The 21,260-nt window shown below is 46.6% G+C and overlaps 1 protein-coding gene across 2 annotated transcripts in view; it reads left to right on the forward strand.

Moving 5' to 3' along the window:
- Positions 1-21,260, forward strand: part of LOC142020552 (rifampicin phosphotransferase-like) — an 81,946-nt gene that overhangs the window by 50,303 nt on the left and 10,383 nt on the right. For both annotated transcript variants that reach the window (XM_075008512.1, XM_075008513.1), the window contains 10 exons: positions 691-797; positions 1,365-1,437; positions 3,426-3,521; positions 3,973-4,047; positions 4,138-4,230; positions 5,427-5,555; positions 7,641-7,725; positions 16,321-16,406; positions 17,553-17,615; positions 19,233-19,328. In XM_075008512.1, the coding sequence (XP_074864613.1) occupies positions 691-797; positions 1,365-1,437; positions 3,426-3,521; positions 3,973-4,047; positions 4,138-4,230; positions 5,427-5,555; positions 7,641-7,725; positions 16,321-16,406; positions 17,553-17,615; positions 19,233-19,328 (903 nt within the window). The remainder of the gene's footprint in view (positions 1-690; positions 798-1,364; positions 1,438-3,425; positions 3,522-3,972; positions 4,048-4,137; positions 4,231-5,426; positions 5,556-7,640; positions 7,726-16,320; positions 16,407-17,552; positions 17,616-19,232; positions 19,329-21,260) is intronic.

The raw sequence follows: 21,260 nt of genomic DNA on the forward strand, positions 1-21,260 counted from the left end.
GGCAGTCATCCCAGATTGCTTTGTGGTTTTGTGAGGTAAATACAGTGAGGACTTAGGTGTGGACACCAAACCCCCTGTTGCATGTGATTGTAGGCAAGGGTTTGAACTTGGTACCGAAAAAATTAGTGCAATGGTGCCAATAACACAGATATCTTCTCACCTTCTTATTGGATGTTTATGATGAATAGAGAGAGCATAGCGAAACAAGTAATGGAAAAGTCTCTGGACACTTAAGTTTCAGAGCCTGTGTATGAGAGTTGTAAGTGTGAAACCTAGTAGTTACTTCAGCTATGCACATATAACCCCAGAGGCACTGAGCTTAGTGAGGAGGGAGGGTGAAGACTGCACTACAGCCTGAGTAGAGGGTGAGAGTGAACGAGCAAGCAAGCTTTTAGCTCATGCTGTAGAGGCACACAGCTTTAGCCTCAAAGGTCACAGGTTCAGTCCCACATGCTGACAACCTGGCTCCATTGGACTTACAACCAGAAGAGGACACAGATGCCCATTTGTATGACTTGTCCGTGAGTTATTCATGCAGAATTGCAATAGTGCCTCATTGAATTTAGGCTCACAGCTATGTGTGCAATGAAAAGGATTGGACTGTTTTAGTCTAACATTTTGACTCAAAAGCATTCTTTAAATCAGTGGGAAGCAACTGCCACTCCTCTATTGTTTCTTCATATTATCTAGGCTAGACCTGTCACAGCTTTGGACGTGGAGTCAGAGTTTGAGCTGATGCATGAATTTGACTCTGGTTTCCCATCAGATTATCAATGGCTCACAACAGCCAATGTAAGGTAATTACTGGCGATCAATATGCAGTTTTGATTCCATGGTTTGCCATGAACATTGTTATTTCTTCAAATATTGATCAACGAAGCCCAAGTCCAGTAGAAAGCACTTGAACATTACGGCCAAGATCATTAAACCTGAGTGCCTAAAGTTTGGCATCTACAGATGCATTTAGACAGCTAGTGAAGTGGTTTCTGTTTGTTTTTGTTGGAGCAGCCCTAGCTCCCAGTGGAGTTAGAACTTTACAGATGAGTTTAAGGAGTAGCTCCATTAGGTGGCTCTAGTAATAAACTATATTATCCTCTATGCAAGCCAACTGCTGGAGGAGGAGATGACACATGCTTATCACAAGCATCACATGAGCACCAAATTTCAATAGTATGTAACAAATGGATGCATTTTGAAAACACCTTTAGGGACATAAAAAATAACTTTCTAAATGCATCATTAAAGCATTGCCATAACTCTTAAGTAACCTTGAGCTTGCCAGTGGGGTTTTGACTTCATAAAGAAACCTAAACTCTGATGTTGAGATCTAAGCTCTGAAGAATGAATGTTTTGATTGTTTTCAGTGAAACAGTGCCCGGTGCTGTGACCCCACTGACAGGGGCTGTGTTTGGGGGAGCCCTACAGCATGCAGCTCAGGTGAGATTTTAAAAAGAAATCTTTAATGCAGGTAAGTTTTTATCATTCAATGTTTTTTTTAAAATTTTCATTTGTCCAATGATTACCAATTATTATTAAAATAATTAATAATCACTAGCTTCTTAGATAGCATGTACGATACATAGGAAAGAAGTAGTGTTATCTATATTCTATGGAAGCACTGGGGAAACTGAGGCACAGGAAGGTGCCTAATCACTGCTACTGTAACCTTCTTTAAGTGCCTATAGCTACAGCTTGCTTTCCATTCATCACTGTGCCTATTTTTACTCCAGGGACTGTCAATCCACATGTGAGTTCACCTGCTGTCAGAACCCTGCAGTGGCCTTTAGCAATCCCAGCTCTGGGCTTCCGAGGAGGTGGGGGAAAGGATTAAAAATAAAAATCAGGAACTAACAAGTGATGTGATAAACATTATTGAATTCATCGGAAGCTGCAACTTAGGCACAGCTATTTGTGGTCTGGAGACCTGAGGAGGGTTTCTGCTTCAGAGAAGTCACATTCCCCTTTTGAGCCCAGTTATGCATGGCCCTTCACGCCTGGCAAATGCATGGCTTCCTGCCTAAGCCCCCTTACGTTCTCTGGGATGTGTTGCATCCCAGTGGGGTGTGGCAGGAACAAGTCCTGTGCACCCTGGATACATGACCGGCCCTCGTGCCAGGCTGTTGCACAGAATGCAAGGGCAGCTGTTTCCTGTTGTGCTCTTCACCACCTTGTATCTCCAGATCAGCCAGAACTTTTGGACGAGTTGTTTTTACATCTCTTCCCTTTCCGCAGTTCCTTGTCTCTATTATCTAGCTAGAGTTCCTTCATGAGCCCAGCCACAAGCCTGCTCAGGACAATGAGGGGATATAAGGAACCCTTCGACTCTCCTGTGTAGGCTACCTGCAAGGCTGACTTCCTTGCAGGTGAGTAGGAAACAGGAGTAGTCATTCTTCCCCATAGAATGAGAGTTACCAATTTTGAAATAATTCAATTGCTATTTCAAAACTATTTCAGAATAGCAGTTGCAGTGTGTAGATGCTGGAAAAGTTATTTCAAAATAACTTTGCTGTGTAGTCCTACCCTGAGATGCTTCAGGACTCCTCGTTTTCACAGATAAAGGCTGCTTCTATACATGCCATCTCCCATCGGAGGTGGCACGGTAATGAGGCAATTTGAAGCAGGCAAATGAGGTGCTAATGTGCATATGCAGCGCCTCATGAGCATAATGGTGGCTGCGTGAACTTCAAAGTGCAGACTTTGAATTGCAGATTGACAGTGTAGATGAGGGCAGCTTTGAAATAAGCGCCCCACTTCGACATTCCCTTACTCTGATCTAGTTCTGTGGGAGTAAGGGAAAGTCAAAGGGAGCACTTATTTCGAAGCTGCCCCCATCTTCACTGTCAGTCTGCAATTCAAAGTCTGCACTTCGAAATTCATGCAGCCACTATTATGCTAACGAGGTGCAATAAGCACGTTGGCGCCTCATTAGTCCGCTTCAAATTGCCTCATTACTGTGCCACGTCCCACGGGAGGTGGCATGTGTAGACGCAGACAAAGACTAACATGGCTACTCCTCTGAGACAGTAAATTCAGAAACTGACCGTACATGCTTGGGGTTGGCAAATACCTGTGAAGGGGCTTCATTACCACTTGAATGGCTCTTTCACAAGGTCCATGTTCTGCTAATAGCTCTGGCAGGCTTTTTCACTTTCTTATAGTAACAGAGAGGTGGCCTGTTAGTCTGTATTCAAACAAAACAAGCCAGCTGTCATGTAGCACTTTAAAAACTTTAATGTGCTACAAGACTGCTGGTCACTTTTTTTAGTTAACTAGTTCCTTTCCAGAACAGGCTTAGGACGAAGTGGGTGAGTAGGTATTAAAACACAATATTTCCCTATTTTGGGTGCCCTGCACTGTTGCCTATTTTGCATATGGATAAGGACATCCCTGATGTTAATAATGCTTTGCTTTTAAATTGCTTCCAGCAATTCTGTGTGCATAGCGGAGGGCTGGATGGACTCAAGCCTTACAGCTTTCGGTGTGTGGATATGTACTGCGGCCATTTGTTCCTGAATATTACGGTATGACGTGAAGAATGGAAAGGCGCCTGTACGCGCAATGGTCAGCTTTGCTTTTCTTCAACTTATTGGGTTGTTGATAAAATATTCCTTATGCATCCCTCTCAGAGATGCCATGTCTGCCTCTAGAGAGATGAATTGTACTTTGGGTGTTTCACAAGATATGCTGCATATTGCTATGCAAGGTCTATATCTATATCTATATATTATAGCGTATAACACTGTATAATTACAACTATTAGATTACTTTGCCATACAAAGGGTGGAAGGAGACAAACCCCACTTTCCTAAAGTTTTACTAATTATTTATTTACCTTTTGGTGGTTATCAACAAAAAGGCCAGGTGATGGAAGACGCAGAGATTAGCCCCAGTTCCATTCATGTTGCAATAAACAATGGCTGTTATCTGGTCTTTTCTTGAATGAATCTGAGAATATCTGTTCTCTCTCTTCAGTCTATTGCTGTTTCATTTGAACAAGCCAACCTGGTGTATGGGAAGAACAAAACTCTCTGCTCTTTGATAGGGCAAGTAGGTGTTTTTTAGGTTCTTATATTTGTAAGAATGGAAACATTTGGTTCTTTGGTTAATTCCCATTTTCTGTTACATTTCTTCCACTAGGAACTGCCTGAGCTGAGCTCTTATGACCTTGTTGTAATGTATGGGGAACTGCCAATGTGGAGAAAGATCTTAAATAGCTTCAGGGCTGTCAAGGTAAAAGGGTTGTAGATTCTTGGCACCTGTGAAAACAAATGCCTCTCTCTCTGTCTCTCATATCTCAAGCTGGTCTGTCCCTCACTGATGTGGGCATGTTTTCAGATGTAGGCACTGCCGAACCATTTGAAGGTTTCCTAAATGAATATCTTCTAAGGCTTTTCCATTGATGTTCGACGTTTGTGAAGAGCTTACACAGGATTTTATTTGCACACAAGCATGCTGTTTTGTGGGAGGAGAAGGGAGTTAAAATCCCCCATGCTTTCTTGTAGGGCCTAATACTGACTGGGAATTGAATTCATGTACTAAAAAACTTCTCTTCTGTAGCCCTCACACCTCCACCATGAGTCTTCAGAATGAGCTATAAAACCAAGAGCTTGACTTATTTGTGGTCATAAAGCATCTGGTGGAACTCTTGGCAGATGTCATAATCTCAGCTGTGCCCAGTCCCTGCTTTGCAAAATGGAGGGGAGGGGTGGTTCAGCTCTCTGAGGCTGGTCCAGTACCTGCTGTGTGCCCCCTTGGGACTGCTGGAGTTCAGTGCAGCTTGACACATCTTTGAGACTCTGTAATGGGGTTGTGACTCACCACCGTGTGCCTCCTGGTGCTCACACTGGGAATTAGCCCTATCCTCAGCAGGGTACCCCCTTCAGGCTGGTGTGTTGCTGTTGTTGCTTTGCTCTCTTCCTCTCTCTCCCCATGCTTTAACTCTGGACCTGTGTCACTCCCAGGACTGTGGCATCCTCTTCGGGACAGTGCCATGTGGCAGTGCCTACTACCAGTCTGTCACACCTCCTTCCAGGGATATCAGCAGTCCTAGGGCTGTATACCATTCACTGTGGCCAACTGCAGCCTCTGTTTAGCCCCTCAAGTCAGGGCAAGCTACAGTCCATAAAGGCCACTCCTCAGTGTGGCTGGGTGTAGTGCAAGGGAGAAGGGAGGATCTTGTTAAAGCACCAAGATTATAACTGGACCAAATGCCAGAAAAAGTGATTAATTAAATAAATAATTTGAGGGGGGAATCAAAGATAATTCAATAATTTATTCAGCAAATAATGAACATGCAGCTAAAACCAAGCCATGAAGGAGGGCCATTACAGTTAATCATTGCTATTAATATTTACCCAGTAGTTATTTTTTTCACATACATCTTTTACTTCTGAAAAATTGCTATGAATTTTTGTGGCCTTTCCTAGTTTCTGCTGAGCAGCACTTCTAGACACAGGCATTGGGTCAAGAAACTTCAAACATTCAGCATTCGGTCTGGCAGCAATGCCACTGAAGCCTATGTCTACATTGATCGGCTTCTACCAGAATATTTTGACGTAAGAAATTCTATTGTTTTTTAGTTCTATAGTTTTCTAGATTAATTCATTAAATCAACATAATAGATTTCAAACCTGATTTCTCAAATCAACAAGAAAAGCAAATTCATGTGTCTTGATTTGCAGTTTGTTCTGTTGCTATTAATGGTCATATCCCACAAACTTCACATTAAGTTCTGTATTGATTTTAGTTTTAGTTTTGAGCTTTCTTTGGGTACATCAGTGAGTGCAGCTGCAGGAGGTAACTACCAACAAAAATTAACACTTAATCATCTGGAAGAGCTACAGATGTCATGCACATAATTAAAAGAGAACAGGGATTAACATGAGAGAGAAGGTGATTATCTGCCCGACTGCTGACACCTGTGTTTGTTATTGTCATTGGTGTGTTACTTGGGTTGGTACCTGAAGATAAAATAAAAGTAGTAGTGTTAAGAAAGGACACAGAGAGAAAGGAGTGAAAGAATGAGACTGTGGCCTCATCTGTATTTACAGGAAGATTGATGTGCTGAAGCTCAATCTTCTGGGATTTGATTTAGCTCATCTAGTAGGGATGAGCTAAATCAAACGTTCAGGGTGTCCCTGCCAAACCTGGTGCTCCTCGTAATTGCAAGGATTAAGGTTATGTCTTCTGAGATTCGATTTCATGCACCTAGTAAGGACATGTGAAATTGACCTATCCGGGGTCAACAGTCGATACCTGTACTCCTCAATATTGCGACGAGTAAGGGAGGTCAACAGAAGAGTTTCTCCCATCAACCTCCCTCAGTGAGGATGGCCAGCTAAGTCGATGATAGATACGTTGATTCCAGCTCTGCAATTGCTATAACTGGAACTGTGTATCTACAATTGACTTTAAGGTCTAGTGTAGACCTGGCCTAGTGGAAGTAAATAGGAGCTTTTTTTCCCCATCAAACTCCCACTGTGTGCATGGCAGAGGAAGTCAGCTTAAGGTACATCAACTCCAGTTACACTATTCTCATAGCTGGAGTTACGTATCTTAGGTCAACTTTGTCCCCTAGTATAGACTTACCCAGAGACACAGAAAGAGGAAAAAAAGGATTAATAAAGAGCGTTTTTTTTTAAACTCTACTATTTTTCATGGTCCTAAATGGAACAGCTGCATACAATTTAAAGACTTGGGCTTGTTTAGTTTGGAAAAGAGAAGATTGAGGGGAGACATGTTAGCGGTTTTCAGGTATCTAAAGTCATAAGGAGGAAGGAGAAAACTTGTTCTTCTTGGCCTCTAAGGATAGAACAAGATGCAATGGACTTAAACTGCATCAAGGGAGGTTTAGGTTGGATATTAGGAAAAAGTTCCTAACTGTCAGGGCGGTCAAACAGTGGAATAAATTGCCAAAGTAGGTTGTGGAATCTCCATCGCTGGAGATATTTAAGAACAGGTTAGATAGATGTCTATCAGGGATGGTTTAGATAGTACTTGGTCCTGCAATTGGGTCAGGGGGCTGGACTCGATGGCCTCTCGAGGTCCCTTCCAGTCCTAGTGTTCTATGATTCTATGATTATCAGAAGCATATTTGATCAGTCTTATTTTACTTTATGTTCCTAGTCATCCCTATTGGCTGTACTGGGCCTGATTTTGATATTTGTGCCTCTCTTTCCCAAGTTTTAAAATGGGAATAGTGATACGTATCCACCTTTGAAAAGCCATTTTGAGATCTGCAGATGAAAATGCCCTTTTGACTTTAGTGATGGTCCTCTAATTTTAAACCAGCGTAACTAAGAGCAGAAAGTGAATAAGTGAATTGAAGGGCAGAATACCACCCATGTTAAATGGTAGTCACATAGGAATGGGCTCCCTCACTGAATGCTGCTGATTTTGGCTCGGTTAGAAACATGCTGGAGACTGCTCGTATAGAATTCCCACTTCTCACTCTGAAAGTAGCAAGCACAGACGCCCTTTAAAATTAAAGGAAAACAAAGGTTAATTGAACTGTGTCTGATCTCAGGTGTGTTTGGATTTTGGTCTGAGGTCCAGAATCTCTCACCTAGGAACTATAATCAGTTTCAGGTGGTGGACTGAACTGTGGCTGGCTCTGTTCTAATTGGCAATTTCTTTTTTAGGCACTTTTAACTTTGCTGATGTGCTCTACAGCATTTACAATGTGGCCCACTTATTTGATTAGCACCTTGTCCCAAGGAGAAAACCGTAAGAGATTACTTTATATGCTATCTATTCAAAATTTATTATTTATTATTAAAACACACATACAGTCACAGAACATTAGCTTTGGCAGATTCATGGGCACTGTTCTACGATTTGCCGTCTGCACCTAGGAAACTGGTCAAGGCAGGAAAGTTTGGATAAGTAAGGCCACACTGAGAACAGGAGGACAATATTAATTTTGCAGAACACAATTGCCTGCTACTCACAAGGCACTGGAAACAGTCTGGAAGTGGGATCTCAGTATATCTTGGCAAAGCAACCAATTGCTTGTCACAGACACTGCAAAGGCATTTTTGAAAGAATTGCTTGTTTGTGGTGATCTGTGTGCTGGAGTGAAGTGCTCAAAAGGCAGGTAACAATCAAAAATAACTACAAAATACACAAGGCTGCTTATGTTTTGTTAAAGATGATATGATTTGCCAGTACTGGATAGTCATTAGTAGAGGCCTGCACACATACAAAATTTTATCTGCAGCTGCATCCATGTCCACAAAAATTACCTGTGGATATCCGCATCCATAGCCACTGATATGAATTTATGTGGATATAAAGTGGATATCTGGGGACTTGCAGGGCTCTGGTCATTGGTTCATATAGTAAAGCTGTTTATCCCCAGCTGTTGAGAGATACACAAGGCTTCAAAACCAGGGAAGGACTCTAGACACAACTTTCCAGTGTAGGTCCAGATTAAGCCACAGGGAGTGGGCAGGCTTCAGATATGGGGTTCAGCCACTTAGATGGTTGGAAATCAGACACAAAGTGTAGATCTAGTCTTCCCCCAAATGTGAGAGCTGTTGGATCTAGAGGCTTTTGTCTGTTTAGAAAAAAACACAAACTTCTCCAAGGCCTGAGCACACATGCACTGATACAGATGTATGTAATTCTGTATATGGGGAGAGGTAAGAATTTTTTTCCTTTTCCTCACAAGTGATTAGTTTATGCTCTGGACTACAGAGTTGATTTGCTTATCATCTTTGCTTGCCTAGTTGTACCTGTTTTGGAGGTCATATAGTGAAATAGTCCTTTATTAACACGCAATCACAAAATCTGTCTCTGCTGACAAGTAAACTATTTAGCATTCAGTTACAAGATGTTAAAATTTTGCGCACAAGCAACTGGTGCAGTGGGAGTGTACACCCCCTTGCTCACAATAACAGATGCCTGAATTTTGAACACAGAAGTGTGAGTGCACAGAAGTGAGCAAATAGGTACATACACTTGTGCAAAACTGCCCACATGACAGCTTCAGTCTTGGGTTTGAAGCAGGGACTGTCACAGTTCCAGAGTAAGCTGCTGCTCAGATCCTTTCCTGGTCATTCTGAGTGCATCTTCTCAGCTGTCAGGATGTGCCCTTGCCCCTCCTGGGGTGGAATTCTACAATTTTCCCACTCCTCAACTAGGCCTGGGGCCATACGTCAACTGTTCTTACTCATCAGGCCCAATCTGAATTCAGACTCCTGCAGTGCTTCCCTTCTGTAGTCTGTAACCAGTGAAAATGACCGTGACAAAACAGCTGTCTTAAAACAAACAACTGTATTCATATACCGGTGGGTTCAAAGCATTTTAAGGAAGAAAGGGCTTTAAAATAACAGTCTGCAAACTTGTATATCTTACCTAAAGACTTACCATCCCCTGATGACAACTTAGACAGGTGTGAGGTCCACAGCACGTCTTGTGAAAATGGTCTTTTTTAACTTTTAATCTCAGGGTTCCCAGGCCTTGCTTCTGCTTGTCAAAATCTTCTGCAGGTTGGCTAGACTGCCATGCAAACACTTCAAGCCTAACAGTTCAGGATTATGTCTTAATCCTGTTGTGTATACAGAGGGTGGTTTATTTTAAGTCATTGTTTCCCTTCCTGCTTGCTTTTCCTGGCAACCCCATTAAACTCAACCTGCATGTTCATCTAAACATCCTAGTGACCAGATCAGCATACTGAATTCATACATTCTGACAAAGCAGCTCCAACTATCTCTGGCCCCTCCAGAGCAATAAGCACGTACTCCAAAGTTCTTCTTCGAGTGGTCCCCGTGGGTGCTCCACAATAGGTGTCGGGCTCGCCCAGCGCCGCAGATCGGAATTCTTCTAGCAGTTTCTATTGGATCGCGCATGTGCCGACGCACGCCGCTCCCTTGCGTGCCCCCGGCCATGTGCGCGATCCGGTCCCTGCCAGTTCTTTCTCAACCGCCATTGGCTGCAGACGGAATCCGCTCCGGCTAAAGCCAGAGACAGATAAGATAGTTGTTTTTACGTGTAGTTTGTTTGTTTTTGTCACTATCAAAAAAAAAAAAAAGAAGAGAAAGAAAGAGAATATTGGACAGCAGAAAGAAGAGGAACGAAGGAGAGAGGGGCGGACAAGAAGGCTAGTTAAGCCGTCCGCTGCCCCGCAGGCCAGTGAATGTTATTTTGGGTTAGAAAGCACTGATTAGTGGCTAAGTACCCTATTAACAGTAAACACTCACCGCGATGGCCTCCTCGGGGTTTAAGAAGTGTGAGTCATGCCGCGAGGCTATGCCGGCCTCCCATGGGCATGGTGAATGCATTCGCTGCCTGGGAGAGTCACACGTTACCCAGAAGTGTTCCCACTGCACTAAGCTCACAGCCAGGGCCAGGAAAGACAGAGAGATGAGGCTCAAAATAATCTTGTTTGATAAGGCTCTCCAGCCTGAACCGCCGGAGAAGCCTCACGCAGAAGGGCCCTCTGGGTCGCATAAAAGGAAGGCAGCCTCTTTGACCCCCTTGGTGCAGAAGAGGAGGAAACTCTCCCTGGCTCGATCCTTGCCAGCAGGCCCAGCGGGCAGGACGAGCGGAACACAAAGCCCCCAGCTGCAAGCTCATGAAAGCGGCAGCGCAGCAGCGGACATGGCAGAGGCTGAGCCTCCGGCTACACAACAGGTGGCACGGAAGGCGCCGCGAGCACCAGTGAGGCAAGCGCCGGAATCGGCGGTGCTGACGCATGCGGCACTGGCCCCCATGGCGCCAATGGCGCAGGGGCACCTGGCACGGAGCCTATTGGCGCCAGAGGAAGCTACCCGCGTGGCACCGCCGCTGACGGTGCCGAGCGCGGCGCCGACAACAGGGCCAAGATCTCCGGCACGGGGAGGGGCAAGGCAAAAACAAAAACTCGGCACCTCAGTCCATCTCCAGGCAGGGCTGCGCTGCCCTTATCTCCTAGTCGTCCCCCCCTCACCCCGAGATACACACGCCGCACCGACGGGCTGTAACTCCACCGGCTTATTTAGGGCCTCCCTCTCTGTTCCTCCAACCAATTTCGCCATGGCTTGGGCCACCTTCACCATTTCTGGGCATGGATCCCCTTGAGTACTATCACAAACCAGCTTCACCACTATCTATGTCGTCGCGGAGGTCCCACTCTCCCAGACATCATGGGTACACTCCCCGATCGTGGCCCAGGTCTCCATCACCGGGCCCTTGCCCATGCTGCTATGGTCGTCCTCATCGTGCTGAACACAGACATCACAGGTCTAGATCCAAGGGCAGGTCTTCCCCTGCTACTCATCAATACTCCTGTGTACACTCTCGCTCTGGGACGGGAACACAGTTGTCTCAGGGGGAATTAGGTCCAGAATCCCGAGACTTCCCTTCACAGTCCTCCAGGGAGCAAGTATATCACCGAACTCGGGAGCCAGAGGATTTGAGGGAGGTGTACCCCAGTGGTTCCTCCTCATCCTCCCCAGATGAGGCCATGGCCCCCGGGGATGTTTCCCCCCCGGATGACCTTAAACAATTCCAGGAGCTGTTCAAAAGAGTAGCTTTCACGCAGGACATTCAAATAGCAGAGGTGCAGGAGAAGCATCATAAACTCCTGAAAAATTTGAGACCCCCGGCTTCATCTAAAATCGCTATCCCACTGGACGAAGCCATTATGGAGTCAGCCACTAACATATGGCAGACCCCGGCCTCTATTCCGCCTACAAACGAGAGCGGATAAGAAGTACTTTGTCCCAGCCAAGGGCATGGAGTTCCTCTTTAGTCACCCGCAGCCCAATTCTTTGGTGCTCGAATTGTCCCAGCAGAGGTCGAAGACGTCTCAGTACAAGTCGGGGGGGTCGGATAAAGATGCTAAGAAGCTAGAGCTGTTTGGCAGGAAGGTATATTCCTCCTCTACCCTTTTATTGAGAATGGCAAATTACGCGGCACATCTATCAAACCACAACTTTGACAGTTACTCTAGACTCACTCCCCTCATGGATTCACTCCCAGAGGACAAGAAGCCGGTGTTAAAGGCGATTGTCCAAGAGGGCTATGTGGTGTCGCGGACGGGAGTCCAGATTGCCCTGGACGTGGCGGACACAGCGGCACGTTCAACAGCTGCAGCAGTGGTAATGCGTAGGGAATCCTGGCTCCAGACGTCTGGTATCCCCAGGGACCTGCAGGTGAAGATCGTGGATCTTCCCTTTGATAAGCAAAAGCTGTTTGCGGACTCAACCGACTCGGTCCTCCACTCCAGCAAAGACTAGAGGGCCACACTTAGGACCTTGGGTATTTATACTCCCCCATACAAGAAGAAGAAATTTTATCCTCAGCAAAGACGCTACGCTTACCAACCACAGCGTGCTCAATATCAGTGAGGCTACGACCAAGGGTGCCATCAACAGCAGCAGCAATACAGGACTCCCAGGCGACGTTCTCAACAAAGCCATACACCCTCGGGGCAGGCCCAGAGACATCAAGTTTGATGGGTATGTCGGGGGCTGCACTATCAACACCATCGCTCAATGCCACTCTCATCTCATGTTCCATCATCGCCTCAAACCGTTCCGCTCCCAATGGCAAAAGATCACCACAGACAAATGGGTGCTAGAAATTATAGCCACGGGTTACACAATCCCTTTCCAGTCACGCTACTTCCTAACAGAGAAGAAAACAGGAGGCTGGAGGCCGATCTTGGATCTACGGGGCCTCAACCGTTACTTGCTCAAGCAACGCTTTCGGATGATCACAGTTGCCTCCATGCTTACGGCACTGGACGATGGAGACTGGTTTGCAGCCCTCGACTTACAAGATGCTTACTTTCATATAACAATCCACCTGGCACAGACGCTTCCTCTGCTTCACGATCGGCAGGGAACATTTCCAGTACAGGGTTCTTCCGTTCGGCCTATCCTCGGCACCCAGAGTCTTTACCAAAACCCTGGCAGTGGTATCAGCCTACCTGCACAGGCAGGGGGTTTTATTTTCCCATATCTGGATGACTGTCTGCTGAAAGGGGCCTCAAAGGCAGAGGTCTTACGCATGATACGCGTCACCGTGAACACGTTTACTTCGCTAGGCCTAGTTATCAACCTCACAAAGTCAAAGACTGAACCCACACAAGATATAGAGTTCATAAGGGCACGCATAAACTATCACAGCAAGAGTATACCTGCCCGACGCCCGCTTCCGCGCCATCAACTCCCTGGTGCAAGTCATGACGTACAGCCCCACGGTGCCGGTCCTAACGTGCCTGCAGCTGTTGGGGCACATGGCAGCAGCGACGTTTGTGGTACAGAATGCCAGGTTACACATGCGAACCCTGCAGCATTGGCTGGCGAGTGTTTACAAACCAGCATCCCACACTGTCCACAGGGTAGTGTCGCCCACAATGGAGGTGCGCAGATCCCTAGCGTGGTGGGAAAATCCCAAGAATCTGCTAGTGGGGGTGCCTTTTCACCAACCACAAATTTCTATCTTTCTTACTACCGACGCCTCCCACATAGGATGGGGAGCGGACATTGGGAGCAAGGTGACGTAAGGGCTATGGTCCCCTGTGGAACAGACACTGCACATAAACATACTGGAGCTCAGAGCAGTGTTCAGCGCGTGCAGACATTTTCGAGATTACCTGCATGGCAAAGTATTCGGAATCAATACCGACAATACCTCCACTATGTTCTACATCAATCGACAAGGAGGGGCACGATCCCATGTGTTATGTGCGGAAGCAGTCCAATTGTGGAACTGGTGCATCGCCAACAACATAACGTTGAAAGCCTTGTACTTGCCGGGCGCTCACAACGTGAAGGCGGATCAGCTGAGCAGGCGCTTCGCACTTACGCACGAATGGCAGATCCGCTCCGAGCTGCTACGGCGCATATTTCGTACATGGGGGTTTTCCCAAGTCGATTTGTTTGCCACCCAGTACAACAAGAAGTGTCCCCAGTACTGCTCCAGAGCAGGAATAGGGCGGGGGTCCCTGGGGGACGCATTCATGATTTCATGGAAGGGCCCTCTACGCGTTTCCCCCAACAACGCTTATCCACAAGGTTCTGCAGAAAGCCAGAAGGGAGAGAGCTCGCATGATACTCAGAGTCCCAACTTGGGACCGGCAACAATGGTTTCCCTTGCTTCTGCGCATGTCGGATCGTCCATCACTTCCCCTACCGGTGGCGCCGGGCTTACTCACGCAGGCTCAGGGGTCCATAGTGCACCTGCACCCTCAGGGTCTGCGCCTGCAAGCATGGTTAATCCATGGCTCAGCGCCTTAGAGAGCACGTGTACGGAGGGAGTACAACAAGTCCTGGAGTGTAGCCGAAGGACTTCCACCAGGAGGACTTATGAACAGAAATGGACTCGATTTACAGCCTGGTGTTCCGCCAAGCAGTTAGCTCCCCTTGACGTTCCTATAACCATAATACTAGAATAGCTATTGGACCTCAAACGAGACAGGCTTTCTCTATCCTCGCTAAAGGTCCACCTTGCTGCTATATCAGCTTTTCGGCATACAGAGGAAGGGCCCACTGTATTCGCCCACCCTATCATCACAAGTTTCTTGAAAGGGCTGGTAAACCTTTACCCCCCTCGAAAACTGCTTCCGCCGTCGTGGAATTTAGACTTGGTGCTCAACACGCTATCGGGACCACCCTTCGAACCATTAGCCACGGTACCCCTCCGACTCCTTACGATGAAAACAACCTTCCTCCTTGCGATTACGTCAGCCCGCAGGGTGAGCAAGCTCGCAGCAGTGATGGCAACGCCGTCCTGCACAGTATTCTCAAAGGAGGCGGTAACCTTGCGGTTACACCCAGCCTTTGTTCCAAAAGTTTCCTCGGAGTTCCATCTTAACGAATCAATAGTTTTACCCTCGTTTTACCCAAAGCCTCACAGCTCCAGCAAGGAGGTGCGCCTGCATCTCCTAGACATGAGAAGGGCGTTGGCCTTTTACATAGACAGAACTAAGTCCTTCCGGAAAACGGACAGGCTCCTAGTGTCTCTCGCTCCCAGGTCAAAAGGGGAAGGCCTCTCTTCACAGAGGATTTCAAAACACATTGTGTCCTGTATAAAAATGTGCTACGAGCTTCGAAAGACCCCTTTGCTGGCCCCGCCTAGGGCTCACTCCACCAGGGCGGTGGCGGCGTCAACAGCCTTCTTCAAGGGCATTGCGTTAAAAGACATCTGTAGAGTGGCGACCTGGTCATCCTACGACACCTTCGCCGAGCATTGTGCCCTACATTGGGTATTCGAGGAGGATACCCGTCTGTCGACAGCAGTCCTCTTGGGGGCAAGCTGCACATGAATCGATTACCTACCTCCTTACTTGGGTTAGTGCTGGGTAGACACCTATTGTGGAGCACCCACGGGGACCACTCGAAGAAGAAAGAGAAGTTACTCACCTGTAGTAAGGATGGTTCTTCAAGATGTGTCCCCGTGGGTGATCCACCACCCACCCATCCTCCCCGCTTCGGATCTCAGTCTGGTGTTTTTCAGGAGCATCCGAGGTGGTTGGTCAAGGAACTGGCGGGGACCGGATCGCGCACATGCCCGGGGGCGTGCAAGGGAGCGGCGCGCATCGGCGCATGCGCGATCCAATAGAAACTGCTAGAAGAATTCCGATCTGCGGCGCCGGGCGAGCCCGATGCCTATTGCGGAGCACCCACGGGGACACATCTCAAAGAACCATCGTTACTACAGGTGAGTAACTTCTCTTTGTGCGTTAAAGAGCTAAATTGCCCTGAAGGGTTTACATCCTCTTTAGGTCAGGCACAAGGACTTGTTACATACCCTCATCACTAAATCACCCACAGGACAAAAAAGTCTATTCGATGTCCTATTGAAAATCAGAACCAGAATTGCTCTCTGAGTAAACAGTCACTACTTACTAGATTTAGCTGCAGTCCTTAATGACCTTACACCATGTCTACAGGCAGGTTGATCTTTCAGGGTTTGACTTCATGCACCTGGTGGAGACACACAAAATTGACCTATTGGAGTCACTAGTCAACCCCAGTACTCCTCGCTATCTCAGGGAGTAAAGTAAGTTGACAGGAGAAACTCACCCATAGACCTTCCTTGTGAGGACAGCCATGTAAGTCAATTGCAGATACTTCTATTTTAGCTATGCAATTGCCATAGGTAGAATTGCGTATCTGCAAGCAACTTACCTGCCTAGTGAAGACCAAGTCTTAGTGAATATAAATAAAGCCCTTTGACATCTTCCGTTGACCGAAAGCAGCATGAAAAGATGGATCATCACCAGTTTTTGTGGCCTGTGTACAAACAACAAAATCAGATCTTTTCTGACAGCTGAAATTCCCATAGTGCTATCCCCAAAACTCTCTGAATTTCTTCTCCTTGTGCCAGGTTGGACCCCTGAGGCCATAGCTGCTATTGCTGTGCCCTGTAACACCTGCTCAGATTTGTCTGTGGAGCTGCCCAGGTCGATTGAGGTAAGCCATGCTGGTATTCCAGTTGTTTTCCAAGGTACTGCTGAGCTCATGAAGAATTTAGGAAAGAGAACATTTCTTTGGAGTTCATTGTTGTGTTATTGAACAAATGGTTTCACAGTGCACCTTCTGTTGACATCAGTAATTTTCATTTTCCAGGTACCAGGCAGAAATCGTAGGACAGGGGAATCTACTGTCCAACCAGATCACTGAGATTTATAGCTAAGAGGTTTCTGGCTTTGGATTGGTTCCTCAACTTGTGTAAATCATTGTAACCCAGCTGAAGTTGACAGAACTATGACAATTTTACAGCACAATTAGAGGAGGCAGTCAGCGTTCCCTGTAAGCTGAGCACTTGGGCGGCCACCCAGGAAAGATTAAAATGCCACCAGCTGATTAGGAGAGTGCCCATAACGCCTATGGCCAGCAGCATGAGTTTTTGCTGGAGGTGCACATCCGCACATGCCTCAGTATACATTTACTCTGCACGTGGATGGAAAAAATTTGAGGGAACTTTGGAGGCACCATGGGGGAGCAGACTGAGTTTGGGCGAGGAGCTAGCAAATCCCAACATTTGTGATCATTTTATCAGACAAGATCCTTGTCTTGGGTATCTCCCGAATGGATTAATCCTCCATCGGAAGAGCACTCAGGACAGAACGTGCCAGTTTACCTGATCTGTGGAAATGGACTATACGGGCACTCTTGTCTCTTTTGGATTCCAATCAGGGAGCTGGCTTTCCCTTTAACAGTCCTGGGTGGTTGGTAGCTGACCAACAGAGAGTGCGCTTAGCCCTTTCAGCAGAAAATGGGAGATCAGCTGATTGCTTGAGCTTGTAGTTCCTGTATTTGAATATATAGGGCTGATTGGAGGAACCTGCTTTCCCTAATTGATGAACACAGTTTAAGAATGTTAATCTTCAGGGAATTCATGGTTCAAAGTCCATCCGTTCATCCGTACCTTTGGCTGCAGGGGAAGGAGTGCATATTTTATGTTTATTTAAATATGGGATGGAGAAGTTGTTTGGGTGTATGTACGTCTGCAAACCCCCAAATCCAGAGTACGCTCCACTGTCCAAGAGTTCTGTTAGCTGATCATGTAAAAAAATCAATATCTGCATGCTTGTTGTCTGGTTTTTTGTTTTGCAGGCCATAATCCATACTGTTAGAGACCAAGGAAAAAGTGCAGAATTCATAAACATGGATCCACAGGTTAAGTAGCATGAACTATGCATGGCGTCACCTTGCAATGTGTAGATACTGGGGCTCCATACTCACCCTCCTCCTATGCTGAGAGGAACAAAAGCCTGTTAATTACTACTCAAGAGTGACTAGTTCAAAACAAACAATTTGATACATAGAACCCTCTTTTCTGTTTGTCCAGTGTCTACTCACAGATCCCCTGGCCTCAGCACACCTTTTCTGTGACATATGGGATGAATATTTTTGAGAATTTCTTTTCCTGTGGGTTGATCAACAGTGCCCTGCAAACATATGATATTCAAGCAGTCTTTGTTAGTTGTGATGGGTTGGATAAGCCAATCATTATTATGCGTATTCCCGGATTTGATAACTGAACAAGGAATTCCACCCGACAGAGTCACATGTGCATTCTTAAATAGTTTTCCTTGAAGAGTGGCTGTTTACTTTGAAATCTGATGTCTAAAAACAGTAGGGCTATCAATTCTTGGCTGCTCAAATAGCCTCAGGAAGCAGATTCAAAATAACCCCCGGCAGAGTCATAATGAATGTATTTAGAATTCAGAGGCACATCTGGCTCAACATCAGCTATTTCATGTGAGAGCAGGTTTGAAGTCCATGATGACACTCTAGATTAAATGTGAGTGTATGGCCTAATTATTCTTATTGTTCTGTATTTGTATTATAGTATCACATAGAGGTCCCATTTGTTCGTCATTGATCTGAGTGTTGTACAAACACATGACAAGTTGGTCCAGGCCACAAAGAGCTTCCCATCCAAGTCCTAATGAGATTGATATGACAGCCAGAGAATAAAAAGCAGAGTCTCAAATCAGATGTTTGTATGATCCATTCACCGTTATAGTTTATCCAGTTTCTCAATGTCTTGGAACACAAGAAGAGCCCCAAACCAATGATTCATCTAGCAGCCCAGTATCCTGTTTTATGAAAGTGGCCAGGGCCAGATGCTTCAGAGGGAATGAACAGAACAGGGCAATTCTGATTGATCCATTATGCCCTGTCATCCAGTCTTAGCTTCTGGTAGTCAGAGGTTATGGGACACCCACAGCATGGGAGCTGTTCATTCTCCTGATCTCTGTGAACTTATCTGCAAGTGAACCTCTGGTTCAGCACTCTGTCATCCGGCACCATCCATGGTCCAGTATGATTTTAGTTAGCCAGATGTCCACTCATCATGGGTGTGGCCAAGTTTTCCACAGTCCCATAAAATTTGTTTTCATCCACCAGTCCTGGCTCCCAGTGTCCTATGCTGTTATTTAGCTGTATATTACCCCTAAATGTCTTCTAAGAGCCCAGTTAGCACTGGAAGTGTTTGCAGACACTGGACAAACAGAAAAAGGGGCAATATTGGCCTCCTGTGGTTTGGCAAATTCTCTCATTTGGCAGTGGTCACGTCCTCAGGGTGCCAGACTAGAGAGTTTCAACCTGTAATTCTTTTTTGAATCCAGTTATACTTTTGGCCTTCTTCACAGCATCCCATGGCAATGAGTCCCACCGGCTGACTGGGCATTGTTGCCTGGGCATACTTCCTTATGTTCTATTTAAATCTGCCACCTATTTGTGAGTTGGCAGTGTGGGGAGGTTAACCTAGAAAATTCCTCTCTTCAGACAGCAGTGTCATGGCTGCTTTCATCAGACAGTGGAGAGGCTGGGAAGACATTCCAAAGCTTTCTGAAAGAACACGGTTTCCACAGCTTTGGAGAAGTAAGTGCAGTATTTATATTTAATGCATGAGGAGACGTGTTTCACTTTTCTCATAGTGAAGCTTATTGGGAGAAAGTAGGAGGCTAGGCCATTTGCTCAAGGAATAGACAATAGGGACATAAGGGCTCTATATAACTTTTAATATTTATGATTACAGCAAGGTTTAAACATCTGAAGGCATGAAATCAGGACCACAATCCTACATTTTATATTATCTTCAAACAATTTGTTTTCTCTAGCTTTCTAGCCAGTTAAAGGCCGTGTCTACACGTGCCCCAAACTTCAAAATGGCCATGCAAATGGCCATTTCGAAGTTTACTAATGAAGCGCTGAAATGCATATTCAGCGCTTCATTAGCATGCGGGCTGCCACGGCGCTTTGAAATTGACGCGCCTCGCGGCGCGTCCAGACGGGGCTCCTTTTTGAAATGAGCTCATGGGAATAAGGGGACTTCGAAGTAGGCGGGCTCCTTTCGAAAAGAAGCCCCATCTGGACATGCCACACGGCGGCGAGGCGCGTCAATTTTGAAGCGCCGCGGCAGCCCACATGCTAATGAAGCGCTGAATATGCATTTCAGCGCTTCATTAGTAAACTTCAAAATGGCCATTTGCATGGCCATTTTGAAGTTTGGGGCACGTGTAGACGTAACCAAACTGACATGAAGGGCTTGTTTACCCTATGCAGTCTTGGCTGGTATCACTTGGTGTAACCAGACATGCCTTACTGCCGTGGCGCTTCCTGCAGGTCACTTGCGAATTAGCTCTTCAGCCCTCTAGAGTGCCTTTTTCTAGCTAGTGTCTTGCCTGTTGTTACCTTCCTTCTGTTGGTTCCCCACCACCTTGCATCAGGACCTGCGTCCCTCTTAGACCACGGCATTCAAAGGGGCCTGGACTGCCAGCTGACACTGCCAAAGTAGCAATTACAGTGGCTGGAGCTCCTGGTCCCTGAAGGCCCCAGGGTGGACCAGTGCCACAGTCCTGGTGGTGCTGAGGGTTCAATACCCTAGGCCCTACCTCTTCTCTTCCAGTCTGCAGAGCTGGACCTCCCTCTCATGTTACTCTGGGGCCTACAGTGGCTCTGAGCAGCACTGAGGGTGCCCTTCCCTCGACCTACTGCCCTGCCACAGTGCCCCACACTTTGGGGTCCTCCCTTCCCAGGGAACCCCAAACCCCTACACCCACCTTGCCTCAGCAACCCACTTCCAGTCATCATCTAGCCCCTTACCTTAGGGGAAAGCTGCCATTTCAAATGGCCACTCATCATTGACATCATTAGTCTGCAGCCTTCTCCTACCCTGACTGCCCCCGCAGCTCTAATACCCTCAGGCTTTGTCTTGGGCCCTGCAGCCTGGAGCTTGCCTGGCCAAAGCTTCCCTAGCAATGCCTGCCATTCCCTAGCCCTGCTCTGTGTTAGGTGGCAGCTATGTCTCTCCAAGTCTCTTCCTCTCCTCCCCACCAGGAGCCCTCATTTATACAGCCCTCATCTGGGCCTTGATTGGCTGATACATACCACAGCTGCAGGCTTCACACTCTCAGCCCTCACCCAGGGCTGAGTTTAACCCTCGCCAGGCCAGTGCGGGGCAGACACCCTGTCACACATGGATGGCAGAGCCCCTGGTACAGACACAGCAGAAGGTGACAGAGGGAGTTTTTCTTCTGGCAGTGCTATTCGTCATCCCCTAAAGTCATAAACTATGCCGGCAGGAGCATTTTTCTGTCAGCAAAGTTGCAGCTGCACTGGTCAGTCTGACACCACAGCTATGCTGACAAAACTCAAGCACAGACCAGTCCTAAGTATTCTGATACTGTGCTACTGCTGACTCAGTAAAGCTGCTTAGAAAAGAAGAAGTATGTCTTCGGTTTAAAGTCACTTTTGGGAAAACATACTGAAAATAATTAGGATGCTTAACGCCGGTTATACCAGAGCCAAAGA

Source organism: Carettochelys insculpta, chromosome 14, assembly GCF_033958435.1.
Source record: "Carettochelys insculpta isolate YL-2023 chromosome 14, ASM3395843v1, whole genome shotgun sequence".
Classification (NCBI taxonomy): domain Eukaryota; kingdom Metazoa; phylum Chordata; order Testudines; family Carettochelyidae; genus Carettochelys; species Carettochelys insculpta.